The sequence below is a fragment of the Fusarium redolens genome (assembly GCF_020744475.1).
Source record: "Fusarium redolens strain MPI-CAGE-AT-0023 chromosome Unknown BKA55scaffold_41, whole genome shotgun sequence".
Lineage (NCBI taxonomy): Eukaryota > Fungi > Ascomycota > Sordariomycetes > Hypocreales > Nectriaceae > Fusarium > Fusarium redolens.
Window position 1 is genome coordinate 128557 of NW_025763704.1, and position 24282 is coordinate 152838.

The 24282-nt window shown below is 33.1% G+C and overlaps 3 protein-coding genes across 3 annotated transcripts; all 3 read left to right on the forward strand.

The window, feature by feature from the left end:
* Positions 1-5828, forward strand: BKA55DRAFT_587361 (ankyrin repeat-containing domain protein). The gene is made up of 8 exons (XM_046194649.1): positions 1-177; positions 230-449; positions 501-560; positions 608-670; positions 720-944; positions 991-1153; positions 1217-2710; positions 2926-5828. The coding sequence occupies exons 1-8, from the start codon at positions 116-118 to the stop codon at positions 5790-5792; spliced, it is 5154 nt and encodes a 1717-aa protein (XP_046040871.1). The 5' UTR covers positions 1-115; the 3' UTR covers positions 5793-5828.
* Positions 5829-17456: 11628 nt separating this feature from the next.
* Positions 17457-17834, forward strand: BKA55DRAFT_722989 (uncharacterized protein; the record flags this gene model as incomplete). The annotated part of the gene is made up of 1 exon (XM_046201040.1): positions 17457-17834. A coding segment is annotated over one exon (378 nt), but the record flags the coding sequence as incomplete, so codon positions are not given.
* Positions 17835-23053: 5219 nt separating this feature from the next.
* On the forward strand, positions 23054-23224 carry BKA55DRAFT_530979 (uncharacterized protein; the record flags this gene model as incomplete). The annotated part of the gene is made up of 1 exon (XM_046189185.1): positions 23054-23224. A coding segment is annotated over one exon (171 nt), but the record flags the coding sequence as incomplete, so codon positions are not given.
* Positions 23225-24282: the final 1058 nt, after the last annotated feature.

Consider the following 24282-nt stretch of genomic DNA (forward strand, 5'->3'; position numbering starts at 1 on the left):
CGCATCGTGGCTTTTCAAGAAGAGGACTATACGTTGCTCGATTGCGATCTTCGATCTCAACTGCAAATCTCCCTACATCGCTACCCAAAGACTGACTCACGATAGACACGCTGCAATGCACGATCACGGTCTAGTGGTCCTTGCCCCATTGCCGCCAAATGGGCCACACACTGTAGAGTAAGTCACCAAAGAAACTGTCGCATTCGGCTGCTGATCAAAGGATGCGTAGTATCGTCATGGTGCATGGTTTAAATGGCAACCGTACAAAGACATGGACTCAGGATGGCTGCTGTTGGCCACGGGATCTACTTCCCAAAAAGATTCCCACTGCCAGAGTCCTGACCTTTGGCTACGATGCCAGTTTTGCCAGGAACTATTCGACGTATGGCATTCGAGAACATGCCACCATGCTGCTTGCTCGCCTTAGAGACAATCGGGAAGAACGTGACGTGAGTACGCCAAGTTCAGGCCCGCAAGCACCAAACTAACAATACAATAAGGACGTAGATCGGCCTTTGATCTTTGTTTGCCATAGTCTCGGCGGCATCGTTGTAAAACAGGTGCGTGGAATGATACCAGCGACGCCATCTTACTAACCACCACATAGGCTCTGCTCATTGCGTCAATCGATCAAGCGTACTCTAGCATCTCGAGAAGCACAACAGGAATTGTAGCAACCCCTTTCAAGCACACAAATCTACACCTTCTAATCATGTCAGGTATTCATGGGAACTCCTCATCGTGGATCCAGTGTCGCGGACTGGGGTAGTATCCTTGCCGGCATAGCTAGAATTATGTTTTTGAAACCCAAGAGACAGCTTCTCGACGACCTCAGATCGAACAGCAGGACACTCAGCGACATCTCGGAAGACTTCCTCAAGATCGTGTCTCGTTATAGTATCAAAAGCTTCTACGAGGAGAACAAGATGAAGAATCTTGTGATGGTTCGTTTCTTCTTCCAACTCTTAGCCTTTATACTGACTGCAACAGGTCGTCAGCAAAGATTCGGCCACGATGAAGATCACCCAAGAAGAAGCGATACCAATCGAAGGCGAACACAAAGAAATTTGCAAGTTTTACGGTGCTGATGATGCAAGATTTACGGCCGTGTGCAATGCAATCCGGCGTCTCGTCCCACAAGAGGAAAATAAGCGTGCGTTACTGATCTATCTGTAATCTTTTTGTTTCTATACCTTGTCTAACAGCTCCTATATAGCCTTGACAGCCGAGCAAGTGAATATTCTGAAGAGCCTGCCTGGCCCGAATGTCTACGAAATACTGGAGACAGTAGAAGAGCCATGTCAAGGAACGACAGACTGGGTTCTTTCCAATCCTCAATTTACTGAGTGGCTAACATCCACTGAATCTCATGTCCTACATGTCGTTGGCAAGCCTGGGAGTGGTAAGTCTGTCCTAGCAGCATTTCTTTTCCAGTCTGGGATGCGCCAAGTCCTGAACCACCACGCCTTCTACTTCGCCTTCGGCGACGGTCGATGCGCAGCGGCCGCTTGGGCTTCTCTGGCACATCAAATGCTCCTAGAAGACTCTTCTTTATTTTCTAAAGTTTTCACCCAGCCCGGCCAATCGAGACGTTTTTCTGCAGGTCTTGATGCCAAGGTCTGGACAGCATCTAGGTTAAAGCAGATATTCGAGCGACTCCTCCTAGAATTCAGACACTCGTCGGTATACATTATTGACGCCTTGGACCAATGCGACGAGACCATGGAGAAGTTTGTTGCATCATTCACGGCAGCCACCCAAGGACATGCAGCAGGCAAAGTAAAGTTATTAGTTTTAAGCCGTCAAGGGCTAGCCTCATCGAACCTTACTGCAGAGTTTCTCAACCTGATGAGCTTTGATCTGGACGACCAGATCGAACATGGCCATGCTATTAGAACGGCCATTAAGCAGAAAGTAGATGAGTTATGCAGGAGGCGAGGCTGCCAGCAACTAGCGGACACCATCACTGAGAAGCTTTCACTGACTGCGCAGGGCATGTACCTGCTCCCCATGATGACAGTCAGCTTACTGAAGAAGATCCACGCAACCCATCCCAATATCATGGAAGAACTAAACAGCTTTCCCGAAGACCTTATGGCTGCGTACCGAAAGGCCTTGGACAACGTGAAGGAAGACGACCGACAACTTGCGGCTTCATTGCTTCTTTGGGTTGTCTTCGCCGTCCGGCCGTTGAACATTCGAGAGCTCTCCTCAGTCATTGCATTAGATGATACCATGGAGACAGGCTGGGACATTGTGAGGAATACGAGCTTCGATCTCCTCGGCACAGCAGGCGTGATTGACCTTCTAGGACCCATCCTGAAAGTCTCAAAATCGAATGGAAATTTCTACATTTCTCTGATTCACCATTCGACACGTGAGTTCTTCCTGTCCTCCAACCATGCAGAAGATAGTTCCCGTGGCTCTGGCCCACCACGTTGGATAGTTGAGGCGTTTCAGGGTTCAAAACGACCACTGGAAACGGCAAAGGAACTGCCAAGCCGGGCCAACAGAACTCTCGCAAATCGGTGCTTCCAATATTACTACTTGACTACCCAGTCAAATACAAAAATGGGCGGCGAGAGGATCAGAGGCATGATGCAATACATAAGCCTAGGGCGCCGAGCTGAGCTGAATTTGAATATCGAAACTCATTCACCTCTTGATCTGGATCGAAGGAGTCCGGAAGACCAACTAGTCAAACTCGAAGGTAAGCCATCCCTAAGGATTTTGCTCCAGAATTTGACTCCATTATCCTCTATCCTTCTTATACCTTGCGACCTTCACGGCGTCATTGGATTTGTTGACCGAGAGACGTCCTCTTTGGCGTAGCATGACATCCTCTCAAATCTCCAAACCAAATACCAATGGACTATGGTCTAGATCTAGATAGGGATCGTGTATCCATACTAACCTGAGATGCAGACGAAAGGATATACAATACAATACTTAAATCGCAAACGAGTACACAAACGGCCTCAACGACTACGTGCACCGAAACCCTGGAATCAGATGCAGGACCTCTTTTACAAAGGAAGGGGCTATTTATGTGCGAAGAAGAGGCCCCGATGATTTGCTCAGCTGAGAGCTTATATCACCACCTTGAACTTAGCTTGGGAGGACCCAGGTTCCCAACAAGGGAGATGCCGTGGCATCAAATGTCTGCGGCAATTCCATACAAGTTTAAGCTCCCTTCAGAGTTGGTTCGGGGCCAAGACAAGGACTCCGAAGTTGGCATGTCTCTTGGTGATGACGTATTTGAAGAGTTCCCAGCACTCAAATACTGCATTGAGAACCTCCCTGAGCATGTGCGACTGGTTGAGTCCTCAAACATTCCGTTTCATAGATCGTTTGCGGCATTTCTGCATTCAAAACTCGGTGGGGACTGGATATATAGCTTTTGGGCAACTCGCGATCCGGAGCAGGAGTATGGGAGACAGCATGCTTTGCACTTCGCATCCACTCTGGGCCTCGAGCCGGAAGTCAAGTCACTGCTGGCATCCGGTATAAGCGTCAACCAACGGGATCAGTATGGTAACACCGCATTAGATGTGGCCACAAGCACAGGCGTCGTCGACATCATACGGTTGCTCTACGATATCGGCCAAGCAGACATTCATGCGAGGCAAATGGTATCAAGCGCACAGAACCCAGCTCTGCCTCTGCAGAACAACGTTTTGCACACGGCGGTGTGGTACGGACACAAAGACGCTACTGCGTACCTTCTCAGTGTCGGGGCGAAGGTACTAGTGCCCGACTTGAGAGGCTGTACCCCTTTAGACATCGCTGTTGACGCTAGGAATAGCCAACTTGTGAAATTATTGATGGATGAACCAAGTACACTTGAGGTCATCCACTTTGCTGCCAAACGAGGCCGGCTCGAGACCCTGAAGTGGCTGATTGAGGAGGAGAATGTTGATCCTTGCATCAAGACCTTCCAAGGGAATACCTCGCTCCATATCGCTGCTCAGCACAACCAAGCTGCCTGTGTCCAATACTTGGCTCCTATAACCCTGTCTGTCCCCGAGCATGTCTACAACCAAGACGGTCTACACGCGTTTCACATTGCCGCAAGGTCTGAAGCCAGGGATGTTCTAGAAGTCTTCATAAGTCGTCGGTTTTGTGATATAAATATCGTCGACACAAATTCCCGTACCGCCCTTCATCATGCCTGTCTAGCAGGGAAGGCCGCGGCAGTGGCATTCCTAATTCTCAAGGGAGTCGACACTGCACGAGTTGATACAAATGGCTATACGGCACTGGAGCTCTTCCTAGCTGAAAAGAGAATTAGATACTCCAACCAGCAAAGGCGAGAAATCATGATAGCCTTCAACGATCCACGTATGCGAGACAATCAGCCAAGAAAAGGTGGCAACCTCCTCCATGTGGCTCTAGAAGCCAGTCCCCCGGAGCAGGACGGAGACCTACCAGAAGGGGACGCAGTTATAGAAATACTTCTCGATTGGGGCTTGAATCCATACGAGACAGATTCGACAGGGAGTACGGCCCTACATCTCGCTGCAGTGTGGGGAGGCAATCGGCTTCTTCGACTGTTGGAAGTTTGTGACTGCGTTAACATACAAAATCACCTTGGGCAGACCCCGCTCCATGTTCTCCTTACCACCAGGTCGTCTTCCAGAGTTTCAACCGACAGCGCAAAAGCCCTCCTAGACCGAGGGACAAATCTAGAGCTTCAAGACCACAAAGGGCGAACTGCGGTTCACTATGCCGTACACCAGTCTGAAGCAGTATTTGTTTTAGTCACAGAACAGGGGAAGGCTCTTAATCTGCAAGACAATGAAGGGAAGACTCCACTCCATATTCTCATGGGCAGTCCATACTGGGAAGTACCGAGCCAATTCTCAAAGCTACTACGCCTCATTGAAGGAGGCGCCGATCTTCAAATCCAGGATAAACACAAGAGAACACCCTTGGATACCTACATCTGGAGAGTTACAGAGAGCGACAGCAAGTATGATGCCATGCACGACGAAGTATTGACCATACTTGTGAAACATGGTTGCAAGTTAGTTGACTACAGCGAAGCCACGAGAGTAACGCTCCTCAGGAAGCTAGTGCTCAGAAGGTTCATGGACGATGCGCGTCTGGTTCTTGCATCTCTGAGCCCTCTACCACCAGATGTTTCTCTAGAAATGCCAGAAAAAGCTTCAGTTGGCATAACTGGCATTGACCCTGAACTTCTTTTCAAGAACGTGTCTGAGAATGATAAGGCAGACTTCCTGCAATTCCTGGTGTCGAATGGCGCGTCAGATGACCAGATTCTGCCATTCTTCAAACTTTTCAACGAAACTGATTTCACCATTAATCAACCGAAACGGTCTGAGAGATTCAAGGGGGAATTGCGGCTGGCCGTCCGCCTTGCCATCGAGCGAGAACATGCTGGTATAGTAGCTTTCATGGAAGGCGTTGTTTTACAGGCGGCAATTACCAACGACCTGCCCACTCTGCGGAGCTTTGTCGAAGACTTTGGTGCGAACGCCGAAGCTGTCGACCCCTGGAACCGGACGGTGCTATCTTTGGCTGCGGAGAGAGGGAATTTGGACATGGTTCAATACCTCCTGAGTAGGAATGTGCCAACCGAGTCTCTTGACAATTTCGGAAGGACGGCCTTGTATTGGGCGGCAAGGTCTGGACGACTGGACGTCGTTAAGGCACTAGCTGAACACGGAGCGATTTTAACAGACTTTGCTGTCGAAGTCGGCGCGGTCTATGGATATGAAGCAATTACAGGATATTTAAGAGAGTTCGTGAAGTTAGGTGACAGCAGTTAAGAGTTCGAGTTGGTATTAGTAGTAATTAATAAAGCAAAGTTAATATTTATATATAAATTTGTTTAAATTCTTACCTAATTTATATACCTAATTTATATACCTAATTTATATACCTAATTTATATACCTAATTTATATACCTAATTTATTTAGCTAATTTATTTAGCTAGTAGTTTAATAAAAATATTAAAACGAAAAGGTAAAGATATTAATATTATAATAATTATATAATATAGTTAATAAGCATGTTAGCTAGATAAGCATGTTGGCTAAAAATCCCTTATCTTATATCTAAACTATTTAATTAATTAATTTCTAATTACCTAATATATTATAACCTTTAAATAAAGCTAGAATTATTCTGATACTTTAAGTGTAACAGTTGGGTTTCCAACTGTAGATAAACTAAGCCATGCTGGGTTTATTATTAGCAGGTTATATAGGGCGTTATACTAAGCATTATTAAAGTATTACGTCTCTTAATAGTAGATTTAATATATATAAGGCTTAGATTAATATAAAGAAGTTATATTAATAGCTAGTAAGCTAAGTTTTATTTAATACTAAATAAATATATATATATATTAATACTTTCTAAGTAAGAATAATATAATATAAGGTTATTATTAATCCTAAAGTAATATAATCTTAGAGTATTATTAGTTTATTAGTTATTAATCGTTAATCTAATTAATAAGATGAAAATAAAAATATAAGGTATATATAATATAAGCGCAGAGATTATAATATAATCCTCCCCTTCTAGTAGTCTTACTTTTAAGGCCTATTATCTTAATTAATATTATTCTTCTTTCTACATCCTTATAGTCCGTCCCATTTTCAGTAAAAGAGGAAACCCCTGTCGGTATTTAAGGCTGTGATTGGCCAGACAGAGAGACCAGAGTAGGGTGAGATAGAAAGCCTCTTTCAGTTAAAGCGGAGACTACTATAAGGCTGGGAAGTACCGGCGGCAGGTTAAAGTAGAAGCCTCAACAGTGTTCTAGGGGTTAACCCTTTTATATTTCATCAGGCAGCATACTATGCAGGGTAAGCAATATAGCGCCAATAAGAGTAAAGAAAGAGTTAAGTTAAGTAAAAGAGAATCTTATTATATTACGACCCTAGCGGTTCTATCACGTATACCCCACATTTTCCTCTAATTACTATAATCCCTGCTAAAGACAATTAGCGCCAAGACTCTATAATTAGAGCTAATCCATTATAATTAGTACTAATCCACTTAAATCACTACTAATCCCTTAATAACCTTACTAATTAATTAAGGATACCCCTAGTATATAGACTATATTTATTAACACTTTTATAAAACTTAGCTTACTAGCTATTAATAAGACTTCTTTATATTAATAAAGCCTAATATATATTACTTAATTATTAAGAGATATAATACTTTATATTACTTAGTATTATACCTTATATTATCTACTAATATAAACCTAAAATAGACTAGTTTATCCCTTAAAAACTATAACTATTATATATTAATAGCTCTTATTTAGGCTATACTATATAATACTAAGCAATACTAATGCAATAGTACCTATTACCTTAAGCTAGTCTTCTAACTTAAGATATGCCTAGCACCTATTACAGCAAGAGACTCCCCCTAACCTAGAGAATATTCTTATAGAAACTAATAATAAAGAAAAAGAAGAGATTACTCCTACTTATCTAAGCACCTATAAAGGGGAAGTTATAAAACTTAAATATAAGCTTAAGAGACTTAGCTAATAATATAATAATCTTTTAAAAAATATAAAAAATAACTCTAATATAGCTAAAAGTAAAATTAAAACCTTAAAAGCTAAGGTAGCCTAACTTATTAAACTTACTAAAGGACTTAAGGAAAAAGCCAAAAAAAGTAAGAAAATATATTAAGAATATATTAAATATATTATAGTACTTATAGCTACTAGAAAAGACCCTAGAGAAATCCTTAAACTATAATAGCCTAACCTATATAATAAAGATACTAATAAACTCTAAGGATTCCTTACTAGCCTATATAGTTACTATTTATATTACCTAACCTAGTTTACTATAAATAAACTTAAAGTATAATATATAATAGGATTCCTTAAAGATAAAGCACTTTAATAGTTTAAACCTATTATATATAACTATATTAATAATCCTTATAAAAAATAAAAAGATATAACTAATTATATTTATAATAACTATAAAGACTTTAAAAAAGAAATATAATATATACTCGAGATATAAGATAAAAAGCAATCTGCAGAACTAAAAATTAAATAACTTAAACAGAAGGGATTTATAGCCTCTTACCTCGCTAAATATCACTATTAGGCATCCAGACTTAACTAGAATAAGGAAGCATATATAGCCTAGGTATACTTAGGACTAAAGTCTGAAATTAAGGATATTATAGTTAATATTAGACCTAAGCCTACTAACCTAAACGACCTTACTGCCATTATAGTTAAAATTAATAATTAGTAATATAAGCAAAGATATAAGAAGTAAGCCAAATAAAGCAGTAGAATATATAACCTATAGTAAAATAATAACTATAAATAAAATAACGCTAATTAGGGGCATAAGAGATATAATAATACTTCTTATAGAACTAAAGCAGGACTTATAATTCTTAAAGCTACTTAATAAGGAAATAGAAAGCCCTAAGATATATTTAAAGTTAAATACTATAACTATAACTAGTTTAGATATATAGTATATATTTGCCTAAAACTAAAGAAATTAAGAAAACTAAATTAAGGTAAGCAAGCCTTAAAACTAACTTAAATATAGGACCCCTAGATAGCTATATATACTAAAATACTTAAAATAACTTAAAGCAGATATAATATAATTCTATATTATAAATTAACCTTTATAAAACCGCTATTAGAAACCTATAAAGGATAAGAAAAGAAGGAACTTATAGTAGAAGAAATAAAGTAATAGAGACTTTAAAAAAACAAAATTAATAATAACTATTATTACTAAAAGATAGAGGACTTAAAGTAAAAGAAATACTTTTAATAGAAATAAAGAGAAAGATAATAAAATAAAAAAGATAATAAAAAAAGTAAAGAAGTAAAAGTCTTAGGAATATTTAATAAAGGAAAAGCAATTATCCCTTAAATAAAAGAATAGCTAAGTACTTTATAATTAATTAATAATATCCTTACTAGAATAATTATATAGCAAGACAGAACAACTCTTATAGTAAACACTAAAAAAGGATATATTAAGAAATATAAAATGCCAAGATTTGCTAAAAATAAGCTTTAAAAAATAAAGGAAGCCCTCTATAAAAAACTAAAAAACTAAATAGCCCTTTAAAAGAAAGAAAAACAAGTATAAATTAAAAGGGAAGTAAGTAATAAAATATATAAGTACTACTACTAATATATAAGAAGTATAAAATACTAAGGTAAAGTAGTAAGATAAATAGCTAGATATCTCTATAAGGAAGATAAGAAACTTAAACAAGAATGGCAATAAACTCATACCCCCTTATTTAATAAAAACAGAAATAGGTACTATAATTTACTATATAAAAGGTATATTTAAGGAGTAAAAGAATATATAGATATTAATAAGCTAGAAGCTATAATTATATAAGCTTATTATATAAATAATACTATAAACCCCTTATATAAAGAACCTAGGTTTAACCTAAAAGATAATATTAGGATATTTCTTACTAATAACTAATATAAGGAAATCTCTTAGGCATCTTATAGGTATTACTAGTATAAGGCCTATAAGGGAGAAAAATTAGATAATAATTACTTTCTTATAGCTATCCCTAGAAACCTAAACTTAAACCTATATATATATAAAGAACTAGCAGGATATATTATATACTCTTAATATAATAACCTAAAAGTAGCAGAACTATATTTCAATATAACGCTATTTTAGGAGATTAATTAAAACTAATAATAAAAATACAGCTTCTATATAAGAGATATCTCCGCAAAATATTACTTGTTAACTAATAAAAGTAAACAGTTTATATAAGAACTAGGAAAAAGAAAAGAAATAACCTAACTAATCTAGCAGATTAAGGAATAAGTAATATCTATTATAAATAAAATAACTACTATAAACAGAGGAAAAGTAACCCCTAGCCAGATTATAGAAGACCTAATATAAGAAGCATAACTTAAAGAAATTATAAAGCTTTATTAAGAGTAGGAAAAAGAGTATTAGGAATAAATTAGCAACAAATAGTATAACCACCTAATAAAAGAACTAATAGTTAATAATATAAGTTTAAATACTACTAAAGAAGATAAGAACCTTAAAGCAATTATAGAATTTTTCTAATAACTATACTTAAGCAGAAGAAAGCCTACTAATATATAAAAAGCAGTATAGAGGATATATAATAAATATAAGTAAGAACTTATAAAGGAATACTAAGAGCTAAATAAGGTAGACTATATTAAAGGATATATAGATCTAGAAAAATATTATTAGAGTTACCTCAAGAGTATTAGAACCCTATATAATAAATAAATAATAAAATTAGAAAGATATAAAACATATCTAAAGATACTAGAAGAATAATATAAGGAATTAGAAAAACGCTTCTAATAATAATTATTTAATAGTAAATTTACTAATAATTATATTAATAATAAAGGATATGCAAATAGCAACTATAAATAAACCTATAAAGATGCCTTAGGAAAAGTTATATACTATCTATAATAAAGCTATAAATACGTAAAGAGCCAGGACTAGGCAAACTAGGCCTATAAAGAGCTCTAGGAGTTATAAACTAAGACAACTTAAACCGCCTAGTACTAAAAGTCCAGATTAAAGGAAAGGAGCTAAATATATAAATAGATTATAAAGCAGAAAGTAACTATATTAGACCTAAAGTAATAATAAACTTAAAGCTATTATAAAAAAGGAAAAAAAAACTATACCCCTTAATAAATATAAAAAGGCAACTTTTTAATTATAATAATAGCTAGATAGATTAAGAGGTTAATTACCTTAAAGTCTTTATTAATAGGAAAAATTAAAAAGTAGATTTTAATATTATACCTCTAGATAAGGTTAACATCCTCTTAAGAATGCTATAGTTAAGATATTATAACCCTAATATTAACTAGCTAACTGGCTAAGTTACTATCTAAAGCAATATTAATAATAATAAAAAAACTAATTATAAGGATAATAAGAAATCTTAAACTTTAACTAATAAGGATAGTAAAGCATAGTATAAAAGAAACATTTTACTACCCCTAAAGGGGACATAATATAAGTATATAAAAGGCAAGAAGAACTAAAATAAATAAATACTAAGTCTCCTTAAATAATAACTATATAATTTAAATAAATAACTACAAGAATAGAAAAAGGTTAAAGTAAAATAATAGCAGAAATAACTTAAAAATATCCTTAAAAAATACTAAGTTTATAAGAAACTATTTAAGGAAAAACTTAATATAAAGGTACTGCAATATAGCCGCTAAGACTATGAAATTTAGCTTAAAATAGATAACCTACTATTCTAGAAGATTTATAACCTTAATAAAAAAGAGCTTAAGACTCTAAGAAAATACCTAAAAATAAAATTAGCTAAGGGAAATATTAAGATATCTATATTATTAGCAGGATTTCTAGTAATATTTATACCTAAGAAAAACAAAAAACTATAACTTATTATAGACTACTAAAGATTAAATGCCCTTATTATTAAGGATTAGACCCTACTTCTGCTTATTATAAAACTTAAGGACTGCCTATAAGGAAAACAAATCTTTACTACTCTTAACCTTAAAGGAGCCTATAATCTAATCTATATTAAGGAAGGAAATAAATAAAAAATAGCATTTAGAACTAAGTTTAGACTCTTTAAGTATTTAATAATACTATTTAGACTTACTAATATACCTATAACATTCTAGTAGATAATTAATAATATACTTTAATAATACCTTAATATCTTTATAATATATTACTTAGATAATATCTTAATCTTCTTAAATAATAAAGGAGAATATAAAGAATATATCTATAAAGTCTTATAAGCATTATAAGATACTAACCTATTAATTAAACTAGAGAAGAATTACTTTTATATAAAAGAAATAAACTTCCTAAAATATATTATTTCCCTAAGATAAATCAGAATAAATTAAAAGAAAATTATAGTAATATGCAATTAAAAATAACCTAGTAATATTAAAGAAATATAAAGCTTCTTAAGTTTTACTAATTACTACTAATAATTTATAAAAGACTTTAATAAAATAGTAAATTTACTTACTAAACTAATAAAGAAAGGCAAGACCTTTATATTTAGCATAAAGGCAAAAGAAGTATTTACAAAACTACAAAATATAATCCTTAGCAAGCCAGTCTTAATTATATTTAACCCTACTAAGGAAATAGAACTAAAAATAGATATATTAGATTTTATACTTAGAGGACAAATCAGATAAAGAGATAAAGAAGGACGCCTCTACCTAATTACCTTTTACTTATATAAATTATATAAAGCAAAGCTTAATTACCCTATTTATAATAAAGAATTCCTAGTAATTATTAACTATTTTAAGGAATTTAAATACTACCTTATAAGAAGTATATATTAAGTTAAAGTCTATACTAATTACTAAAATATTTTGCATTTTACTATAACTTAAGAATTAAATAGGTAATAACTATATTATACTAAATACCTATATAAATTTAATTTTATAATTATTTACTATAAGGGATTAGAAAATAAATAAGTAAATACCATTAGCAGAAAACCAGACTATAATACTAATACAATAAAAACCAATAAATAAATCCTAAAAAAGAATAAAAAAGGAGAATATAAGTTTACCTAATAAATTAAAGCACTAGGATAGATATAAAAGGCAATAGCAAAAACAATCCTAAAACATAAAGTATATGACTTCCTTTACGAATTCTATTTATACCTATTATATAGATATTAAGAAGTTATAAAGACCTTAAAACAATTATAATAATAAAGATACTAGACCTAAAGAAAAGAAGTAGAAAAAACAATTAAACAATATAACCTCTATATAAAGATAAGGTCATAAAGATATAAACTATATAGATAACTATAACTACTAAAAATAGCAAAATAACCTTAAAGTTTAATTATAATAGACTTTATAACTAAGTTACCCTTATTAAAAGAACCCTTAACTAGAATCTTCTATAATAGTATTATAATTATTATAGACTAACTTATAAAGTTCTTATACTACCTACCTTATAGAGAAGTAATAAATGCAAAATAAATATTATATATCTTCTATAATAAGATAGTCAGAATATATAAACTACCTATAGAAATCCTATTAGATAGAAGACTAACTTTTATATTAAAGTTTTAGTAAGTACTTATATTATATTTAGGACTAAACTACTAACTATTAATAGCCTTTAGACCTTAAATAGATAGATAAACTAAATAAATATATTAAGTATTAAAGCAGTACTTATAGTATTATATTAACTATAAATAAGATAATTAGGTTAAGAAACTATTATATGCCTAATTAGCTTATAATACTATATATAACAAAAGTATAAAGCTCATACTATCTAACGCTAACTTTAGATTTATGCCAAATATATACTATAATGTATAAAAACCTAAATTAATTAACCTAGCAGCCATTATTAAAAGCAAAGACCTTAAGATACTCTATAATAAAATAAAAACAGAGCTTAAATATATTAAAAAACAGATAAAACAGTACTATAATCCTAAAAGGATAAAGGGACTAACCTTCTCAGAGGGAGATATAGTTTACCTATTTATAAAAAACATTAAAATAGACTAATTAAGTTATAAACTAGACTATAAGTATATTAGACTATTTAAAGTTATAAAGAAAAAATTAGAAAATAACTATAAACTAAATCTACCCTTAATAATATAATACTATCTAGTATATTATATTGCAATACTTAAATTAGCAGTAAATATAATATATATTAGAACTGGTAATAAACTATAAGTAATTACAAGACTAAAGGTCTATAAAGCAGAAGTAATTAAGAAGATATAACTAAAGAACAGAAAATGCAAATATCTAGTTAAATAGAAAGACTACCTAGAAAGCGAAAATATATAGGAACTAATAAAATACCTTACTAATACCTAATAACTCCTAAAGAACTTCTACCAGAACCGGAAGAATTAAGGAAAGCACTAAGACTTAATAAGTCCCACTTAGACTGTTTAGCAACAGCAGACCAGTCCTAAAAAGACCTATTAATCATAGCACCTTCTAAAGCAGCCTGCTTATTATGCTCTGCCTTCTCCAGTTTATCCATAGAACTAAGACCATACTAAATTATATCTAAGCCCTTTACCTCTACTTAATAATATTAATGCCTTAGATAAGTAATTTTAGCAAACTAAGCATTTATAGTATTATAAATATAAGTAAACTTTACTTAAAGACTAATTAGTTTGTCCTTAGCAGCCTCTTCCTTATACTCTAAACAATGCTTTTTATTAATAATCTTTTTAGCTAATATTATATTAGTAAAATCCATAAAACAATTTCATATAAAAGAAAATATACCTACTACTACAGAAAGACTATAACTATTATAAAATATTCCTAACTTAATATAAGGATTATAGTAATTTAACTTTATAAGGTTGAGAATATAGGAATCCTTTATCTTCTGATAGATGCAGTTAGAATAAGGCATAATAGGATTCCTAAATGCTATAATAAGGATATAAAGAGAATTGCAATTTTTAATAGAAGTTTTCTTAGTCTTAGATATATAGTTAGATATCTTAAGGGATTATAGGATTAAGATTATACTTATAGAGAATAACTAATAGAAAAATATATTAACTAGGCCTTAAGGATAAGGCCTAAAGGAGGGGAGAGATTGTGTTATAACCCTAGCAGTTCTATTATATATACCCTATATTTTCCTCCAATTACTACAATCCCTGCTAAAGACAATCAGCACCAAGACTCTATAATTAGAGCTAATCTATTATAATCAGCACTAATCTACTTAAATTACTACTAATCCCTTAATAACCTTACTAATTAATTAAGGATACCCTTAATATATAGATTATATTTATTAGCACTTTTATAAAACTTAGCTTACTAGCTATTAATAAGACTTCTTTATATTAATAAAGCCTAATATATATTACTTAATTATTAAGAGATATAACACTTTATACCGCTTAGCATTACGCCCTATATTATCTGCTAATATAAACCTAGAACGGACTAGTTTATCCCTTAGAAACCACAACTATTATATATTAAAAGAGGTAAAGGTAATTAATAAGAAAGAAATAGCTAGTAATAGAAAAGGAAAGTTTAATAGGAGAGATTTTTCTAAGAGAGATACTTAAAAAATAAGAAAAGAAAATAAAAAAATAGCTAAGAAAAGTTAAAAATAAAAGGGGATAAAAAGAGATAAGAAGATAGAGATAAAGAGAGGTACTGTATATCCCCTTAATTGTGTTAAGGCTCTAGTCAGGTCACTATAGGGATATCTGACTAATAAAACTAAACAATATAAATAGTATATTATTTCCTACCTAAATTAGCCTATAATAGAAGTCTTAATAATATTTTAAATTACAAATCACAACATTACACTGCTTACATCCTCACATTAATTAATGCCTCCTTTTATTGCTGCTGACCAGCCCCAAAAGCTTCCTTGAGCTCCTTGACCTAGGGCGCCCAAGCTGACAACCACGACAAGCAATGCAATTACATCTTCTTCCTCTTCGGACATATTTATGCTCTGCAGAATGATTTGTATGATGTTTTTGGTGGGAATGATTGATTATGCACCGTCAGGTTCCCCGCATGTATCTATCAGGTGATAGGGGCGATGTGGGGCGGAATACCTTCTGGAGCCTTAACACAATCGAGTGGATAGTAATGAACAGTTGTAGCTTCCTCTTTTACAACACTGTCGCATTCTCCACGAGTCTCCACATAGTGTTAGTGACTTCTTTCTATAGACCGTATACTTTTGCATGAATGCTAATAAACAATCGATCCAGGCTTAACCATAAGTAACCGCAGTGCTGACACGCACCGTCGTAAGCAGTTCCTTTAGGATTAGCTCAGATACCTGTAGCTACCATTAAGGTACGCTTACCCCGAGGCCGAAAATAACGTTTAGGCAGTTTTGACGTCCTAAAACGGATAGCTTGACCCTAGTAACTAATGACCAAATCAACTCTAGTAGAGTTGATTTTATTGACCCACTTTAAACCTAGTAGGGTTGATTATTGCCAGGGTATAGAGTTGATTTTACATTATTCTACATATAGGAAGGGTAGTGCTGATCAGAATAGGGGTTTACTATAGAACGCGACGCATCCTGTTACGTAAAGTGCTATTAAGTATTACATACTGCTAAATGGTGTTATTATTAATCGGAGTATTATCTTTATTCAGACCATACTATTAGCAACTAAGTCATTATAATAATTACTATTATAGCTTCTAAATTACAATCTGAACTATATAGTGTAATTTATCCTTACGTTCTTCTTTCAATATACTGCCTTATTATATGTCAGGTTTGCAGGTTTGCCTCTATAGCCGATAAGGTTACTACTTATTTAAAAACACGGTATTGCAATATGCAGCTAGAGCATTAACAGGAGCTAGTAGAGAAGATAAAACTAATCCCAAATATTTTACGTAATTAGGATGAACTGCGTGATTTATAGTACTTAATAGATATAATTAAACCTATTTTATATCTTATGCTACTAAAACCAGATAGTTTAAAATGTCATGCATGCGGTCATATTATCTATTATATTTAGAAGATCTAAAAGTATTATGCTAATAAGTATTAATAGATAAACCCAAGAGGCAGGGGAAGACTACTGCCGGATTACTATATATCTGCTTATGAGTTACTATAGGAGGAGGGTGTTATATGCTAATGCTTCTTCCCTAGCAGGGCAGGCAGCAGATAGTTCTACATAGATTCCCAGATATGACTATAAAGAGATGTCTATAAGAAAGTGCATATAGATTCGTTCTAATCGCAAGTGGCGCTACAAGAACTCGGCCCGGTCTTATGTTCTTATCTAAGTAAGGTGGTAGAATGTAAAAAGAAGTACTAGGAAATAATAAATTAGCCACGTTTAAGTAGCAAAGATATAGACAGTGGCTCCTTTGCGACTACAAGTATCTAGATAGAGAGAACATAATGGCAAGCTATATATAAGGGTATAAGGCGCGATATCTTGCAAGCATCGACTTAACTACCTGACTGGCGCGCCTTAGCGATAGACTACTTCTTAGGATAAGGAACCTAAGAAAGTTGTTTAGATATAATAAGCTTGAGTGAAGCTGAGCAGAAGATATCTTGTATCTTAGGGGCATTAGACATTGTGGTAGATCGGTGCGAGAACACGATCTATCGGATGAGTTGTTTTCTTCTATACTGGCTAAACAGCATAAGGCTTTAGTATTTCCACGAAAGACCGTTTAGCCTGGTGGCGGAGAAAAGTACCGAAAGAAAGTACCGGAATGTTCAGAAACGGCTGTTGGCTTTTGCCTTTCGAACGCATATAATGACGGCTAGAGTCAAGAGAGAGTGTATAAGGTTTTAGTTGAGCGAAGATCTATCCTCTTAACTTTAAGTTATTTAGGAGCATAAGGTCTGGAAATTGTTTAACTGGTTAAGAGGATCCTGGCCTGTAATACAGGGACATAGCGACTTCAGTAAAGCCAGTAATAAGGTTTCTGCTTACCGTAATTATAAGTTACTGCAGGATAAAACTATTGTATTCAATGCGTCACAATCTAAGGATTTTAATAATAAGCTAGGTAAAGAAGAAGTCTATAGTAATGACGAAGATGAAGATACTGATTCGATGTTCGGATATGACGAGGTTGACCGTAACAGCTCTGAGGTTATAGGTAACCAAGCCGAAGTCAATAAGAACCGCCATGCTGACCGAGCTTCGAAGATGCAGGATAAGTCTAATATGGCGATTTTTATTAAGTTTCTTAAACTTTTATATTAGTTATATCTCACTATTAGTACTAAAAGTTTTGCCAAAGGCTAACTAAGCTTTACCTTACTTATATTCTTTAGTAAAATCCTTAGTTTCTCCTAAGATTGCAAGCAGTTTTTACTTATAAGGCAGTTTTATCTATACTTATTTAGTCTTATTTATATTTAATATCTATTATTAATAAAATGCGCCCTGCTATTATAAGAGTATTATAGTATTAGGATTCTATAATATCTATATATAGACTAACTTAACTAGTTAAATTTAATTTAAGAAAAGTATATAATAGCAGGCATATAATATTTATTTGCTAAAATAGTTAGTCTAAGAGACTTTAGCCATAATATCGCATATACTAAACTACTATCCTTCCTATTTAGCTAAAGTAATAATAGAGAAATAATATACTATAGTAACTTTTAATTAACAATGGATAAATTCTATTAGGTCCTAGATTATTTTATTTTACAGGCAGAAGAGATTTGTAATAAGCTAATGTTTAACCTTAAGCCTAAAATCGACCTAATAATAATAAAGGATAATATAGCTAATTTATTAAGCGGATATTCGTTTATAAAATACCCTATAAATAACCTTAATAAAGCATACTTAGACCTGCTTTATTTAGTATATACTTCTTAGGAAAGCAAACTTAGTAAAGACAGCTACTAGAGATAGAAATCCATAGACTTATACCTAAAGTAAGTTATAAAGTTAGATAAGATACTTGCTAGGGGTCTATATATAGCATATAGTTAAACTCTGCAAGCACGCAACCTTTTTACCCTAGCATACAAAAGCAGCCCTTTTACTAGTTATAGTATCTCTATCTAGAATAGATTAATAGGTTATACACTGCGGCATTATAAAGCTAAGCGATAAATAGGCCAAGAGTTTTATATAGTCTGCTTTCTACTATTATAGCTAGCGCATATTATGTATAAATATCTTGTTTATATCTAATACTTTACAGCCCTCTTAAGATAAGAATAACAGACTTAGGCATATCTATACTATTATAAACGGCTACTGTTCCATAGTGGCAGAAAGCTATAATACACTTCTTATCTTATATTAATACTTAAGCAGGCTACTTTAGGTATTTAGTAACGCAAGGTTAATATTCAAATCTTTTAACAGATGGCTATTAGCATTATGGAGAAGCATGTCAGAGAGGTGTATTTACTGCTTAATATCTATAACAATACTACTGCAGATACTGACCTAAATGCCGTATTTGCCTGGCAAAGCAGATACCATCCCTTATAGCAAGGGATTACCTATAAACTCGATAAGGCATTTCTAAATCGGCTTTAGCCAGCGCTTCTTTACTCCTATAAGTAGGCATTAATTCATTAGCATAAATTTATTCATTAGCCTAGCAGAGTATTATCTACACTATGCAGAGAAACTACTTTACCTTCTAATCTACTATTAAGTATTATTATACTAAAAAGAAGTATTATATATATAATATAAAGTAATAAGTTACCTAGATATCGCCCTATATTGGCTAAAAAAAGGAAAAAGTCAGATATAGTAAGGGCATTAAAGAACGCAAGCTAAGTAACTAATTCGGATTAAAGAAGTAAAGAGACAAACTGCAGGCTAAGTATTATTTCTGTGAATTCTTAATTTATACCTTATAATAGTTAGATTATATATAATAACCCTTACTTTATATATAAGGAAGAGTATAGGCTTCTTAGTTATTACTTATATGCAATAATGGTTACTTGTTAGCAGATTAAAGATTATCTTTAAAGTTATCCCTACTATTTAAATAGCAGTAAGATTAAGAAGGTATAAGAGTAGGCATCTTAGCTATAACTTATTAATAATAACTAAGAGATTAGTAAATTGCTATTACTTCTTAATAATATGCTAGCAATTAATATATTAGGGCCGCCTAAAACTAGAGGGTTTTAATATATATTTATAATAGAGAATAAAGAGGGAATATTAATATATAGGTTTATAGGCTCTAATATAAGGAGAATATAGGAACACTTAAAGCATAAATATAGATAGGATCTCGGGCTAAAACCTAGTAAAGCGCTAGCAGTAACTAATAATAGGTATAATAAAAGGCTATAGAGGGGAGGCGTTTTATATTAATAGTTATTCTTAAAAGGATTAAGGAGTAAGTTTTTTAAGGTTTTAAGGGGTATAGCTATTATTATATAAGCTTTAGGCTATCTAAATATAATTATAAGACTCTTTTATCTTAGTATTATAGATTATAAATATAAGAAATTAAAGAATAAAGATAGTTAATTATTTAGATTTTAAGTTTTAGTATTTTTAAATCTGCTTTAAGATACTAGTTATTTTAATCTACTTCCTGTAATTAATATCTCAGGCTGCCCTAATAAGAGCTATAAAGCTAACTATAAATCTTAAACTAGTATTTTTTACTATAAGCTATATAAGTATATAATTATATGCTAAAGAATCTAGGTATATCTTTGCAGTAAACTATATAGACTTATAAAAAAGGAAATTAATAAAGTTAAGTTATAGGCTAAAGTACTTAACCTTATTAAAAGTAATAAGGAGATATTAGCTCTGCTGCCTATTCTAAATATTAGTTAACTAATTAAAAGACTTAGCAAGCCTAAAAGTAAAGGGTTTTAATATACCTTTACTATAAAATGCCAGACTATAAGTATAAACTTAAGATAAAGAAATAAATACCTTAGGAAAGTATATAGTATTAAGCTAGACCTAAAGCCTAGTTCCTAGAAGGCTAATACTATTAAAATAAATATAAACTTACCTTACTAGAGAGGTAATATGTTTTATTAGTAGCTCTTTATTAAGGGTTTATATAGTAAATACTTTAAGGTTATAAAAGGTTATAATTTAGAAAGTCTAGATACTAAGTAAGTAAGGGCAGAGCTTGCTATTTAATAGGCCATATAAGCCTTTTAGATAAAGTCTAAAGAGGCCTAAAAGAAAGAGATAGAGGTTATTAAAGAGATAGGTAACTTAGCAGTACTTAACTTATAGCTTTATTAACTAGGATTAATAGCCTATTTAAAAGATTTTAGTAATAAAAAATAATTCCTAAAAGACCTTATCTTATTAAAGTATATTTTAAAGCTAAATAACCTTAAGGATAATTCTAAGCTCTAATATATATATATAGCTATTAGATATCTAATTTAAAAAGCTTCTAATATAGCTAGGCCTAATGCAGTCTCCTAGAATGTGTTATTTAAGGTTAATTAGAAAGAACTATATAAAGAGTATAGTATGCCCTTTTATTTCTAGTTTAAGTACTAGACTTAAAAAAAGTATATTACTATCTATTTTTAATTCTTTACCTATATTATTTAGGCTATATTTTATAAGAATATAGCTAATTAACTATTATTTAAGCTTATTAAGGGCTAAATTACTGCTTTTAATATAATAATAAACTATATTATAAAACTTATTAATATTAAGAATAAGGTTAAGCCTATACTAGTATTATTATAAATTAATAAGTTATATAAACTCCTTAAGAATACTATATTTATCTTTTATATCTTTATTTTTAATTACTTTACTAAGGTAACTAAATATAATAGTATACTTATTAGCTTCTTAATTATATTAAGTATTTAAGATAATAAGACTTAGGAAAATTATATAAACTTTACCCTTAAACTCTTAGCTATTATAGCTATCTCTTAGGTATTTCTTATAAAGTATATAGTTAATAAGAGGGCTTTATATATTTAGTAGAGGGTAAAGTAAAGATAAACTAAATAAGAAGCTAAGGAGAAGAGCCTAGGTATTATTAAGAGGCGATTTATCATAAATCGGCTACCAAAATGGGCAATTTTGCTTAAATTTTAATACTGTATTGTCTGATGCTAGACCGAGCTTCTGATTGGCTAAAAATAACCCTAACCCTATACTTGGGGTTAGCTAGCGTTAACTTAGGGTTAGTATAATATAGAGGAAAGGGGACTTTAATTAATAGAGAAAAACAATAAGACTGTTTCTCTCTTTACTTTCTATTACTATAATTAAAGAGGCAATATTAAGCAGTAATAGAGGATATTATATAGCTTAATTAGGACTATTAGATACTGATCTGCTAGCTATGTTAAGCAGCCGTTTGGCCAGGCCTAAGTATTAAATTACATTTCTAATAGAAGCATTAGCTAAAGGGCTAAGTGCTTAAGGATATTAAAGACTACTATGGCATACTTGAACTAGCTAACTTGAAGCTTACTGCAATACCTAAAGATAATAGTCAGGCAATTGAATAGCTTACTATCTTATATGGATATAGTTATAATGCATGCTGATATCTTATTATTGTAAGAGATAATATTGTCTGTTATTGGCGAGAGGCAGGGTATAGTATATTAGAGGATTGGTAGACTGAGGTGCGGCTATAGAGCTAGATAGGAGGATAGTATGTGTAGTACTGGATTATTTGAGATAATAGCGATATTGACGGCCTGGCTGATATGGCTAATGCAGCTGATGCTAGAAGTTAGAGCGCTATGGATGAGCTTATTGCTGTAAGTCAGGCTTGATTGAAAGAGGAAGACGCCGCATGATTACGGAAGGGTGACTTAAAGGAAGATATTGACTGTGATTTGCCGTGGGTTAAGAGGCTAGGCTAGGTGCGATACTTTGGCTCCTAGGACTTGATTAGTATTTACGATGCAGCCTAGTGGCTACAGGCAAGGGCAGTAATAGGCAGGTGGGCTTAGAATTAAGAAGATAAGGAAGTAGCTTGTGAGTGACTATTGCTTAGCCGGCTTGGATAGAGCTTTAATTGTAAGGTAGACTGTTGCTGCTGGCGGCTTGATAGTATGCTAACTGAGACGTTGTAGTGGCTTGGTAGTATTATATTAATAACCCTAAGTGGCGTGCTGTTTGGCTATAAAGGTAAGAAAGAATTAATAAGCTAGTATAAGTCTATTAGTTACTGTTATTTAAGCTTCTGCTAGAAGGCATATTGTATTAGGCAGAAGGAAGCGTTTTAATACTAGGCTGTTTGCTTTATAGATAAGTAGTAGAGCTTATTGTATAATATTGCTGAAGAGCTTGAGAGTAATAGGGTTCTAAGCAGTTATAATAGCAGATTCTTTAGTGGCAGAGAGAGATAAGCTAAGGATAAAGACAAAGACAGAGATAGAGACGAATATTAAGATAATAATAATAGTAATAAAGGCGAGTAAAGGGATAAAGGTATAACTAGCCTGCTGCAGGATGCACTAGACCGAGCTGTCTTCTGGTTTATTATGGCTTTAATTAAAACTTATATTAGCGGAAACATATATACAAATTCGCTACTATGCTTCTATGCAGCGCTTGGTATTAAACCATGCCTGATAGGCTATATAGAGCTGTATTTATATACTAGTCTGCTAGCTGCTATAGTATAGTAGGCCTGGCTATTCTTTTTAGAGGCTATATTTAAGAATTAGCTGCTAGATTAGGACAAGGTTAGGGTTAAGGCCATACTTGTATTTTAAAAGCAGTATACATCGTGGATATATATAGGCACTTATACTATTATAAGTATAATTATTAGATAGATAGTATATAGGAAAGGGTATTAGCAGAAGATAGGGGGGCAGCTATTAATATAATAGTCTAAGGATAAAGAGGGCTTATTTTATATAGGCAAGCATATTAGCATTAAGGATTTCACCTACACACTATGCGATAAGGTAATTAAAGTAGAGAAGCTACTAAATAAGCTATTTAGGGGGGTATAGCAGCTAGTTAGTAAGAAGATTAATATAAGGCAGATTATTAATAATATAATACAGCTCAGGGCAGGTTAGTTATTTACAAGCAACCTAAAAAACAACTAGCTCAAGCCCAGGCCGGCAAAGGTAATACGGCTAATAGAAGCATTAATATAAGATACCGCAAGGGCCTAATAAAAGCAATATTATATTAAGAAGTGGCTTTAAGACTTGCAGCTACTGCAGGAGACACTGCTCATACTTGTATATATATAGGGTAGGCTTCCGGGAAGGGGACCAGAAATCATAACGCTGCAGCACTCATATGGGGATATGGAGGTTAGGGTTGATGCGTGAGTTCAGAGAACAAAAACTTCTCAAAATGGGCCAAAAGCCAAGTATATGATAGAGCGAGACAAGCTTATTTTGATGAAACTAGACCCCGATTTTTCTCAAGTCTGTGGAATAAGTTATGATGATTCAGAATATTTAGTCGATTGATTCTAGTCAAGTTGGTTGATGACAAAGAATTTCTTGGCTCACGATAAATTCAAATAGGTATAGCGACGACCCACTTTGAAAGTCTTGGCTCACGATTAATTCAATCTGGTTTAGCGCGAAAACCTGGTGACACAATTTCGCGACCTTTCCTGATCAGTTGAAACCTATTACCCTAAAATCCAAGGCGACGAGGGGGAGAGCTACCATTCAATTGGCCTGGTAGCTTCATTGAGTCCTCAAGCCTTGAC